General features: G+C 40.3%; 1 protein-coding gene across 4 annotated transcripts in view; it reads left to right on the top strand.

The window, feature by feature from the left end:
- Positions 1–12,652, top strand: part of MOCS1 (molybdenum cofactor synthesis 1) — a 29,671-nt gene extending 17,019 nt beyond the window's left edge. For 3 of the 4 annotated variants that reach the window (XM_069852548.1, XM_069852549.1, XM_069852550.1), the window contains 7 exons: positions 724–785; positions 2,083–2,194; positions 2,430–2,542; positions 3,228–3,338; positions 4,139–4,259; positions 5,244–5,291; positions 9,322–12,652. In XM_069852548.1, the coding sequence (XP_069708649.1) occupies positions 724–785; positions 2,083–2,194; positions 2,430–2,542; positions 3,228–3,338; positions 4,139–4,259; positions 5,244–5,291; positions 9,322–10,193 (1,439 nt within the window). In that variant the 3' untranslated portion in view covers positions 10,194–12,652. Of the gene's footprint in view, positions 1–723; positions 786–2,082; positions 2,195–2,429; positions 2,543–3,227; positions 3,339–4,138; positions 4,260–5,243; positions 5,307–9,321 lie in introns of all 4 variants that reach the window. The other variant, XM_069852551.1, reaches the window with a different exon arrangement.
- Positions 12,653–13,114: the final 462 nt, after the last annotated feature.

Genomic DNA, 13,114 nt, shown 5'->3' with positions numbered 1-13,114 from the left:
TGCCTTTGGGATGTGCTTATAGCAGCGTATCATTGCCTGTTGCCACATTCAGCCTGCAACTTGCTTAATGGGACTGAAAGCTGCCACCAGTGCTGCAAACTTCTTGAGCACATGTAAAACAAATAGAGGGTGACAAGTCATAACTGTAACAGTTGCTTGCAAGAGTTATTTCACTGTCTTCTCCTTGCTCTTTACCTCTTGCAGTATTCGAGACTAGCATTAGGACTGGCTTACAGAACAGTTAGCATCTTCTGCTATCCTGTGTCCGTGTTTTATAACGCCTTTACCAGCCAGAAGCACTTAAGTAGAAGTTTCACGTCACTTCTTTATTCTTCTGATTTTAAATGCATCCAATACTAAGTATGCATAGAATGGTGTTGAAATAGTGCTTATTTCTGGTAAAGCACTTAAAGATTAATCGAAGTATAATCTCTTCACCAGAGAATCTGAGTTTCCAGTAGATAAGAGGGAAAGGCAGGTGGTGGACCTACACAGAAAAATGTATGACTAGGAATAGTACAGAAATAGTCAGCACAAACTTCTGGAATATACTGCCCTTTTGCTAACATATATAAAGAATCTTCTGTTGAAGACTACAGCTTTGGAAGAAGGAGCTTAGTCTCATGTAGTGTTTGGTGTCTTATACCTGAGTTCACTTTGACAAAACCTCCTTTTCCATTCTGTTTTTGAACAAGACAAACTTTTATTCTTTTTATATCTCAGGCTTTCACAAGGTAATGGAAGGAATCCACAAAGCCACTGAACTTGGCTACTGTCCTGTTAAGGTAAAGTCAGTGTTTATTTACTCTGAAACTTTTATGTTTTACCATAAATTGGGATAAAAGATACAGCTCACCTGGTGAGGAATTTCTTATTCCCCTCTCTCCCCCACTGTGAATAACTTCTGGTAAAACTGAAGAAAAATTTTAGTAGACTGAAGATCACATCAAGAGGTACTGGGAGAAATTCGTATCATCTCCTTGTGCAGCTGAGGGTAGCACTTCATACTGCCACATAGCCTATCAGTTGCCTAGGTGCAGGCTACAGGATGGTCTTATTCTCTGCTTCTTCCAACTCCTCCTGAATTGGCACTTGTCTGACCCAGCTGTGAACTTGGCCAAAGGAGTTAGCAGGCAGAAAACTACCCTGCAGAAGGACATTAATTTTCTCCTGATTTATCTCCTTCAGCTGCTTACAGCAGTCTCTGATGAGAGCCAATGTGAAAGTAAGGCAAAGGGAGTCCTGCTTTGGGGGTGCAGATAAGCCAACTCAGCTGTAATGTGAAACTTCACCCTAACTCAGCTGTTTGCAGCTATGCAGCTGTGATTCCCTTCAGTTTCACCAGTGTTTTGGAAGATCTAGTATATATGAGTGGTTTTGGCTATAGAGCTATAAAAAAAACACTTGGAATTAAACTAGGTTTTAGTCTTTCCTGAAATATATTAAGAATTGTGACACATGATGCTCAGATGTACAAGCCTGGGTTGCTAACAGAGAATGTTTCAGCAACTGCACAGCTATCTGTTCTTCAGATAAAGCACAGAAGACCTGAGGCTCTGATACAAGTGTTATTCATGAGGAACGTGCAGAACACTCAGTTTTAACCTCTTCATGGAGGAAGGCAGCAGTAGCCATCCTGTACCCTGTGGAGTGTGCTGTGAACACTTCCTGGTCTGGGGGATTTGTCTGTGATCTGTCATAAAGAACGCTATGGAAGGTAGTGTGACAGTACTTTTACAGAAGCCATACAAGGTAGGACTGGGGATTGGAACTATTATTTTAGACAGTAAAAACTGCCATACCTTAGGCGTGTAAGACAGTGTCTTTCTTACCTAGCTTTTATTGGTTTTCCATTTATCAAGGCAACTTTAACAACTTTAGTCAGATAAGATGCAAGATCTTACAGGCAAGTTTGGTAGCAATGGTCATTTTTATCACTGCAATTGTGACATCTTGTCTTCATTTTTATTTTCAAAAAAAGTTTATTTCTATCTAGTTTGCCTTCCACAAGTACTATGAAACCTTGTGAAAGAGGGAAGAAAGTCATACTCTGCTCACTAATCGTGTCTGCTTTTCCTGCAGGTAAACTGTGTGGTGATGAGAGGTTTCAATGAAGATGAACTGCTGGCTTTTGTGGATTTCACAAAGGATCTGCCCCTTGATGTGCGGTTCATAGAATACATGCCCTTTGATGGTAAGCAGTGCTGCCTTGAGATTCTTCATGGCACAGTGTGTACCTTGGACATAGATGAACCTGTTTGGTGGTTATTCATCCTGTGGGCTTGCCTCTGGAAGTTTTGGTGAGCTCTTTTTGGGAATTAGGGATTGCCTTAAGTTGCATTGTATCTTTTGCAGCTTGTTTGTCTCCCCTGGATAAGCTGGAGAAGGATTAGTAGCAGGATTAATTATGCGGGTTTTGTTAATTTTAGGCAATAAATGGAATTTCAAGAAGATGGTGAGCTACAAAGAAATGCTTGATACAATTAAACAGCGATGGCCTGAATTGGAGAAATTGCCCTGTGAAGCTTCCAGTACAGCCAAGGTGAGGTTAGACAAAGAACATGTGAAATGTACCACCGTTCATTCCCTGCCCTAAAATCCCCAAATGCTCCCCAGTTTAGCATTTATATTTGACAAGCAAATTAAAAAAATACTCAGTGTAGGAACTCTAGGATTTTGGTCAAGCTGCCTGCATGTGGTTTAAGTCTTGCTAAACACCAGTCATAATCTCTTCACATTTAGAAACAGTGTCTTTACTACTGCCTTGGTGAAATATAAAGAATGGCAGGCTTGTGTCCTGTGTTTACAGCTTTTGAAACTTTTGTCAGTCTGTGTCTGTCTGTGTCTAGACATTAGCAAGCCTGTTGAAACAGTTATTCAGTGAAATAACAGCATTGCTTTAGAGTGTGCAGTGTTACCTAGAGGATTTCTAGCCCATATGAATCTATGGCTCCTGGCTGCCTGAGTAAGAATGTGCCTACTGGCATCACCTGTCAGTTGATAACTACAAGAGCAAACTTTTAACAAGTTTGTGAATTTCCCGGAACAAAATAATCTGGAATCCCTGACATAGTTGACTTTGCATTTTTTCTCTCATATGACCTTAGAACTGAAGAAAATCTGAAAATCTGTGTTGAAATGCCTTCTGGTCTTTGGGCAAGTGGAGCTATAAAAATAAGGAGTCTAATATTTGAATTTTTTTTTTTTATCCTCTGCATTTTCTTTAGAGTTATAAGGTGCCACATTTCCAGGGACAAATCAGCTTTATCACCTCCATGTCTGAGCACTTCTGCGGGTCCTGCAATCGGCTGAGGATAACAGCAGATGGGAACTTAAAGGTTCATACTGAGATAGAATTCTCTTTGCTTCTTGTGCAGTCAAAGTAGTGTTTAAATTCTTCCCTTAAAAGTAGCTGGGATGGAAAGACACATTTATTACCAGCTAACTCTTGTTTATCTGGCCTTTATATATTCTTGTTCAATCTTGTGGTGCTGTTAGGGAAATACTACATCACTTTTTTAGTTTCTCTGTTTTGGTAACATAGTTAACTTCAGTTGTTGTAAAGCATGGTTGCAAGGCCATTAAATATAAACATTTTGATTCAAAATCATCTTTAACATATGACAAGCAGATTTTGCATTGAAAAAGCATCCAAGCAGCTGTGAGGGCTTGGCTTTTGTGTTTCACAAGGATCCTGTCTTGTTTCACCAAACATCATCTTGCAACTCTTCTCCTTCAAGGGAAGCCTGTATGTTTGCTCAACAGCTGTAGAAGGGGTAGGGACAACCATTTCCTGCCACATTGAAGCTGGCAGTTGCTGAAGGAAAATTAAAGTTTTCAATTAAAAATTGGCACTTGGGCATTGTCACCTGATATTAACAATAGCTGTGCTGCTGTGTAATGTCAGATGACCAAGGAAGCCTGAAGGCCTAATGGGGTTAAGTTACATAAAGGTCCCAGGCTGTCTATGTGTGTACAGGAAGAGAGATAAACAAGACAATCTCCATAAATGTTCTCTTTTTTCAATAGGATAGGCCTCTTCAAAACTTTTTACTTTGAGATTTGTATGAAATAACTTGTAAAAAGCTATTATATTCTTTCTCATTTCTCCTCTTTTATTCCCTTGGGTTGTCTGCAGGTGTGCCTTTTTGGGAATTCAGAAGTGTCCTTGAGAGATCACCTACGGTCAGGTGCCTCAGAGGAAGAGTTGGTTCAAATCATTGGAGCAGCAGTGGGCAGGAAAAAGAAACAGCATGCTGGTATGATTGTTGTACCTGAGAAATAACGGCAGTGACTAGGGAAAACAATGTCCTGGTGCAGCTGTGGAATGCATTGACCTGCCAGGAGAAAGAAAGTAGGAAAAACTTTTTGAATGAAGCTGCATTAGCTAGGGGAAGAACTTTCTCATCTGATAAGAGTATTGTCTGGTAGAAAGCTGGTAGCACACCAGTCCTACTGTTAACTCCAAAATCTGGATGTCTGTTTTGAATCTTTTAACCTTCTATGTAAGCTAGAATCCAGACCATCTAAAAGTCTTTCAGACTGTCTTTTGTCTTCAAAAAGATGCAGATACCAATGCTCACAATAACAACAGCAAAGCATAAAGCTAAGCAAAAATTGATGGAGTTGTACTAGATCCCATTTTTCTTAAAATTAATTTGCTGTAAAATAAGTATTAAATTTAAATTGAGTTGTCAGTCCAAATGCATTCACACATTTCTGGAACTGACAGATCTCTCTTTGAGTATGCAGAAATTTGTAGTCACTCATCTAGTGCTCTGCATAAGTTCATGACACAAGGTCCATGATGATGTAGTCATATCCTTGGGCTGTATTAGTCTTTTCTGAATTTATATTGATATAAACTGTGTTTCAGTCACATCTGAACCTAACCTTATTTTTGTAATCTGCCTGCAGCTGGGAATGCTGACCTCTTGCACACGAAGTGGCTTTGTGAGCATGGAATAGTCCCCTTTACACTAAAAAATATACTTTGGCCTTTTTGTTCTCTTGCAGATTCTTTTAGATTATGGAAGGCTTTCTGAGAAAGGGTTCTACAGTTAGACATATAGCAGCTGGATGCTTGGAGACTGCAGCAGCTATGGTTTTAAATACTACCATGTAATTACTATCATGAAGTTTGTACTGTGAAGAACAGAAAGCTAAATATATAAAACAGATGCATGACTGACTTAAAAATCCTAGCTTTTTAGATTTTGTGTGTTTTTTTATTTTATTTCTAGGCATGTTTAACATTTCCCAGATGAAGAACCGGCCAATGATCCTGATTGGTGGGTGACAAATCAGTACGTAATAAACATACAGTGATTTTGTTTGGGTTTTGTATTTGGGGGAGAAGAGTGGATTGAGATTTTAAGTCTTAACTTGTGTTTGGTGCTGGCTTAGGCTTAGGCAAAGAAATGGCAGTTCTGGTTAACATGCTGATGTGGAAGAGGAGGAAAGGTTTAATGTCCATACCAAGCCTTATTCAGTCTTCTGATTGACAGCATTGTTTTGTTTTCTCTGATTTTAAAATTTTATCATATTTTCCAAATGTTTCATTAGCTATCCTATCTTATTTCCTCTCTGCTTCAATTTGTACTGGACAAGAATAATAAAGTAACTTATAAGGCAGTTTAGGGTGAGTTTTATGAAATTGACCAGATTACTGTATAAATGTAAAGGATGCAGGATGGATTTTTGTCCCTGGATTAAGAAATTCAATTTAACTTCTATTATAGAGAGCCACTAACCTGACAGAAGTGCAGTTTTTTCCATCTCACTACTTTTTTACTTCAGAATCTGAAACTTGGGGCATCATTCTTTTGAAATGTCCTCTTATTGCTGCAAAGTCTCAGAACATAGCCATGAAATCTGGAGTAGCTGGTGTCTGCCTGGCCTTATAGACTAGGAGCCTTTCTTCTCCTTGTGTCTATTGAAGTTGTTTGCTAACTTTTCTCTCCTCTTGAAGCTTTGTTCATGAGTGATGTGGCACTGTTGATGTTCTCTTACTGGTTTTTCACATCTCCTTCAGTGCGGATTAAACCTTATCTGTGCCTATGTTTCCCTGTTTCGTCAGATAGCTACCTTCCAAAATACCTTTTCTCTTCCTTAAACTTAAGAAATGCTTGCAAGAGTTAGCATTGTGAGATTAATTGGAAATTTTTCTGTTGTTCCTTATGAAAAACAAGGGAAAAATGCAGAAAGGGTAGAAGAGATGAACATATGTTTCAAACGCAAACTCACATCCTTTCACTGATGCTCTGGAGCAGGTTAGCTGCTGTGCAGCTTAAAACAGGTACCCCTGGGGAGGGTAACATGCATTAACATGCAGGTCTTTGCTACAGGTGGTATAAGAAGTGCTCTTTTTTTTAAACAAAGACCCTAGCGTTTGTGCTTCAATTGCTTTTATTAGGAAGTAGGATCTAGAGAGGTCTTGTAACATAGAATTTCACTGGAAATATTTTTCACCCAATGCCTGCCTTTAGAGGGTCATCATTTTCCCTGTTGAGTTTTAAAGTGAACAGAATTGGGTGCAAGCAATTTGCTTTTGCTTTTCTGGAAGTATTTGCCCTCTGCTGCACTCTATTCCAGGGAAAGGGGAAACTTTGTCTAAAGTGTGTATTGACTAGCTGCATGAGGAAAAATTTTTCTGGTTTGTTTTTTTTTTTTTTTTTTAAAGACGAAAAATACCATATTAAACTCCTGACAGCTCACAGGGACCTATATAATTTTTCAAGATGCCTTTGAAAGAATCCCCACGCTCCAAAGTTAGCATTCATGGAAATGTCTGGATGTCTACAGGTTAGATCCATCAAGTTTCATTTTGAAAAGTGGTTAATACTGTCTGACATATGCACTAAAAGAAGGCAGCCTGTTCAGGCCCTCCTTCCAGCTGTTCCATGTCCCTTCAAGACTAAGTGCTGGCAGTCACTGCATCAGTGGAGAGACTGGAGATGAGAGTATCTCACTGTAACACATGGGGAATCATTAGGAGATTTCCTAATTGTGTTTTGAATTACTTACAAACTTCAAATAATACTGGCATGCAAACAGTCCGTGGTGTGGGAGGTGTATGGAATTAATTTAATGAAACTTAATGATTGCTGCGGAAATCACTAATTGTGTTTGCTAGTCCCAGTAAGCAAAACCTGGATTCTTCCCTGTGCTGCTGTTGTCTAATCTTTGCTATATGCTTTGTATCTTATTTTCCTTAATCAAAATATTCCTTTTGGCAGGTTGTTTTCCCCATAGGTTCACTTCGGTTGTGGGAATTTCCTCCTTTATTTAAGTATCTCCTGCCTTCTTCCTCCCCTGAGACTGTGCTAGTTGGAAGCTAACACAATTAAACTTCAGGTGCAGTAAGAGAACATAAGGACATGCAGTTTGTCAGATGGTTTCAGTTGTGTTATATATAGGGCTGTAGAAAAACTATTTATTTTGTTGTAGGTATATGAGCAATTTGGGTGAATATAGAGATGGCTAAATACAACTTGAAGAAAATATATGTTGTTAGGAAAAGCAAAGATGTTTGCATGCGTTACTGGCTGTTGCTGTCTTTTCACATCTCTACTTAAGCTAACAGTATTTCTCTTCCCTGCTGCCACCCGTGAGTATTTTATCCTGTGGAAGTATTTGTCTGCCTTTGCAGTCCAGCTTGTCCTGAAGATGATACACCTTGCTAGGGGCTTAGCATCAGCTTTAAAGCTAATCTAGGAATCCAGAACTTGAGTTCCTAGATTTTAAAAGGAATATTCAAGTTAGACCTTGCTATATGAAGAGAGGGAAAGAAAGAAGAGATAGCATAGTTTTCTGTGTTCTTATACAGCAGAGCTGTGTTGCATTCAAAGCATTTATGTCAATTTAATCCCCTTTCTCTGAGGGTAAACATGTTACCACTACACTTGCAGAAATCTTAATTTTAGTGGATAGGCTATCAGCTGTTGATCACAAAGGACTGTTGCCTGAATTTAGATTATTGTAGTGATTTTTGAAAAGATGTAATTAAATATGTGGTTGATTCAAGCTTCAGTAATGGGCACTTTCAGATCAATGTTTGGAGGGTACTCTAGATGAAAAAAGAAAAAGGTATTAAGTGCATCTGTCTTGTTATAGCAGAGGCTGGCACCAACAAGGAAGAGAGGGGTTGGTTTGTTTTCTTAAAAAAGATGACAGGGAGGCACAACCAATGGATTGTCCTCAGTGTCTCTTGTCATGTGGGCGGTCCAAGGTGATACCTGTAGGTCAGGGCAGCAGAAGTAGCTCAGTAGGGTGCAGAAAGGCCAGGAAGCTGCTTTGTTTTGCCTGTGAGTAGTCTGAAAACACTCATGAGTAAGAGAGTCCCTGAATACCAGACCTACCAAAGGAATTTATTGAGCAAAACTTAATTCCAAGTTTCTCAGTGTAAAGAGAATGGGAGCTCCAGAAAAAGAGAAACATGCTTATCAATGAGGCTATTAAAGTAGGGCTTAGCCACTTACCTCTATGCTATATGTTTTCTCTTTCCTTACAAAACAAATCACTTCTACGTGAAAAAGACTGCTGCTGCTTGACACCTGACATTTAGCCCTGTGCAAATGCCAAAACCAAGGGATTAAATGGTGAAAAGAGGCAGGATGGCTTACTACTTCTCTGCCTGCTTGGAACATACTTCTGACTAGATTTAATGTCTACCTGTCAATGAGGGGAGCGTGGTTTTTCCAGTGCTTAAACTTCAGTTGTCATTAACATGGTAAGAGCTGGCAGTAATAAGAGAGGTTCCCATCTGAGACCCACCCTCTGAGGTTGTAGACAGTGCAGTTTCAAATGCAGTGCGTCTGGTCCCTGCTGTCACCAAATGCTAACATGACCCTTCCCTGCAGAAGGAGATGAAAGCAGGAAATGCAGCTGCCTGTGCTGGGAGGAAGGTGTTTGGAAAAGTGGAGTTGACAATCTGAGTGCAAGAATTTCCTAATAAACCCCACCAGGCTTTCAAAAGATGAATAGTGCTGAGACAGTCTCAAATATATGCTTAGATTCTGTGACTTGCTTTTCTGACTGCCCTTTCTCAATAGGTGTTGATACATTCTGAAAGCAAGTTGTTTCTTCTTGTCAGGGACCTTGAAACAAATAGTTTTAGTCATGGCATTTGTAATAACAAACCAGCAAATACAGGGAACTGATGTGAGAGAGAAGAGAAAGAGCTTGAGAAGAAAAGTAGGTGTTTGCAATACAGAAAGTTCTAAACAGTTCTCTGACAGGATTCTCTGCTACTGCAGACTTAGCTTAGCTTTCCAGTTAGTAAGTTGTTCTCATGTCACTTATTTTTTCTTCCCCCAGCAGAACCTGCATTGATATCATGCCTACTCTGCCGAGATGCCCTACAAAATCCTCCAAATCCAAAACAATGGGGCCACACATCTAGCCATTGGCTGACTTTGAAAGCAAGTTTACCCAAGCAAATGGTAAAAGCATTAATGAAAAAGAAGCTTACAGGACAGCTTTGCCTGCCAGGATCTCACCCAGAGCAACAGTGGCACATGATGACAGGAATTCTGCAAACTCAACTCAGAGGCTGCTGTGTCTTCCAGAAGGACCCAAGCTCCACATTTGACACAAAGTGCCTTGAGGCTTCTCCTGTTAGCCAAGTTTCTGTGGACTGTCAGTCCAAAGAGGCAAGTTCAGGATCTGAATTCTGTACCGAGGGTTCAGTATCTTGCACCGAGGTACCTCGTTCCTCTGACAATCTGACTCACACTGATGAGGAAGGACAGGCCACAATGGTAGATGTTGGAGGGAAGCCAGATTCAAGAAGAAGTGCTGTTGCTGCTGCTGTGGTCCGCCTGGGTAAGAAGGCATTTGGGATGGTGAGGCAGAACCAGGTGAAAAAAGGGGATGTGCTGGCAGTAGCCCAGATTGCAGGAATTCAGGGAGCCAAGCTGACTAGCCAGTTGATCCCGTTGTGTCACAACATCCCCCTTAACCATGTTGAAGTGTCTCTGAGCCTGGATGAGGCCAGATATGCAGTGGTGATTCACAGCTCATGTCAGACCTGGGGGAGGACAGGTGTGGAGATGGAAGCCCTGACAGCTGCCAGCCTGGCTGCCCTGACTGTGTATGACATGTGCAAAGCAGTTACTCATGATATTGTCATTGAAGAGGTGAAGTTGCTTAGTAAGACAGGTGGGCAGAGGGGAGACTTCTCAAGGATCTAAATAGTAGCTAGACACCTATAGCCCTCCAGGCTACCACTGTTCATGTTTAGCCTCTTGAGGAACTTGCTTTTGCTCAGATAGTAGTCTTGGAGACATCAGCAAATGTACCATTCAACAGCCCTGCAACTCCACAGCTCTGCCTTAGTCCCTCAGCTTACTGCTGGGTGCATGGTGGAGCCACTTATTCCTGTTGATAACTCTGTGTTTTCTAGAGGATGGGCTCCACTCTGCTAATACCTTCATTTCCATGGCCTCAACATGGGCTTGAGCAAAGATTCGTAGTTATACCACAGAAGTTTGCTTGGTTTCTTTTTTCTTCTTGCTGTGAAACTTTCATACCACTGTCATCACACCGTGAACTCTGAGCTCTAGAAATGAAGCAAGTGCTGAAAGTGCAGTTATTTGGCAACTATTTTTAAATCAAGGATTAAGATTTCAGAATTGAATCTGTCTCTCTGGCTGCCTCACCCTCTTAGTTGAATTTAGAAGGTGACAGAAGAACGTTGCTCTATAGTAAGGTTCACAAGCCGAGATTATAACTGTGGAACAGCCAGGGTCCGAGGGGCAGCTTTCATCCCGTTGCATTGCTACTGCTTCTTTTGCCTGAAAGTGGGAAAATATCCACGTACCTTTTTCAAAAGAAAGAAAAAGATGGCAGCTGCCCAGCACTCTGTAAAATATGATGTAGAAACAGTGGGTGTCTGAGTTTGAATTATTTTGCTGATCTGAAAGATACATTTCACAATGTTAGAAGCATGTTCCAGCATTTTGACCTTAGCACTCAAATACATTGAGGCCTTGTGCCTGCATGCTTAAGAGTTTAATTATGCAATGCACAGAAGTAGGCATGTGTTCTGCCTGACTTTAGAAGTGGATAACACACAAAACCCCAGAAGACTCAGTTTTTCAGTCTTTTACTGCAACTCCTAGTAACAAGCAGCCTGCATAGTACTGACAGATGAAACAGCATTTAGGAATAGTAGCCATTTTGAAGAGTAATTTAATTACTGTTGCCTCAGCCAGAGTGTTTTGCATGTTTCTCTAGTTTGCATTCATGAAATCTGTTGGCCTCAGAGCACTTAAGTGTCCCCAGAAATGTACAGTGGCCACTGTCATGTAGCATTAAATAGCTTTGATATTTGACTATCCTAGATAAGAAATGACTTGATATTGTTTTGTTAATACTGGTGGATCCTTTTAAAACGTTAATTTAAATTCTGTGAACAGGGTATTTTCAACTTTGGTTTACTTGTTTTCTAGTGCTTATGGCTAATGTCAAGTTTTATGTGATTCAGGGTGCTCCCTCTCCATACGCATAGAGTTGAAGACAGCTCTAATAAGGTCAAAGAAGATACTGAAAAAGAATCTTAAACTGCAAGTAGCTACTTCTCATGAAATAAGGTTAAATTACTATGAGCATCAGTAAAGCACACACCACGCTGTCACGCACATCCTGCTCACTTAAAGTAAGCACAGGTCTAACATGAGGAAGTAAGAGGTTTTACCACAAATGTCTTTGCTTATCCTTTGCAAATCTCATATACTAGTTACTACAGAAGGCACTATTTCCACTAAAAATGAATTCATTGTCACCGAGATAAGATACATACAACGACTGACATAGCAGCTACAGCTGAAAGGGGAAGGAGCCAAGAAAACTTGGTGCCCAAACCTATAAACATACGCACACCTACATTCAGTGTTATAATCTCAATTCCCTTGTTATCATTGATCTGTCTAAGTTAATAGTATGGACACTCCTGCACCTTTCCAGAAGTGTACCTAGCACAGCTGTACTGAGCACTAATGCCAGCTGGCCCTGCAAATACAAGAGACCTTTTTCATCTGTGGAGCTGCTGTACCAATAGTGCAACTGTTTCCCTACCTCAGCGTGGAAACAAATTGCCAGGAAAAGGAAGTGTGCCCCTGTACCCTGCACAACACACCCTGCCCTCTGTGCCTTCACCCTGTCTCTAGATATTTTAAAACTAAAAGGAAAATAGGCATATGCAGTAGTAATAAAATGATGCTTTGGGGCATATGATTCTTTGGCTTCTGAGAAGTTTGTTGTCATGCTGTAAAGCTCACACAAAGAACTCAAGACCCTACAAAGGACTAGAGAGCACATGCACGAATGTAACGCACATCTTACTACTTTCTTACACACATTTCACTACTTCTTGGGTTAAGAGTGTCTGGAAGTGTTGAGCAAACTGACTTTGATGCCATTTTTTGCCCATGTTACATTATCAAGTCTTGAAACTATGCATATTTATAGTTAATGAGCCAAGAATGACTAAACAGAACATTTTGCAACAGAAGTGAGCTGATAGTACTGTATGTTTTAGTGGTGATGGGGGGACAATGGTGTAGCATATGTTGATGAAATGTGACTACTTTTTGAAGGCTTGCCTTTTTTGTGTCCACTGCATTTTTAATAAATACTACTTGTAATTGAGTATGTTTTGCATTACTTTGAATACCTTTTTTATTCATTCAAAGGAACACCTGTGTTTTAATCCATAAGCTTCTAGGAACAGTTAACCTGGGACAAGCAACAAGACACTTTGTAAGCTGCAATGATTAATTGGCAGTTAGCAAGGGATCAGTCACAATAACGTATTACTGTAAGGAATCTTTTTTTGTGTTGAATGAAAGTCATCTTTATCTGGCTGTTATTAAACTGAGTAATCCTATAGGTTCAGCATCAATATTTATCATCTCTCATCATTATCCCAGCTTTTCCACATGCCTGTTCTGAGTCAGTGGATGTGTATAACAGCACTGCTTTGTGTTACAGAGTACCATAAGGAACCGGGGGCCTCCAGGGCTCTCCCTCTTAGTCCAAGTGACCGTGTGCCGAAACTGAGATCCAGGGGAAGTGCCTGTATAGAAGTCTGTCCCTCCTGAATTAGGAACAA

This window comes from Phaenicophaeus curvirostris, chromosome 2, assembly GCF_032191515.1.
Source record: "Phaenicophaeus curvirostris isolate KB17595 chromosome 2, BPBGC_Pcur_1.0, whole genome shotgun sequence".
Classification (NCBI taxonomy): domain Eukaryota; kingdom Metazoa; phylum Chordata; class Aves; order Cuculiformes; family Cuculidae; genus Phaenicophaeus; species Phaenicophaeus curvirostris.
Note: the sequence above shows the minus strand (reverse complement) of the source record. Positions and strands in the feature narration are given on the sequence as shown.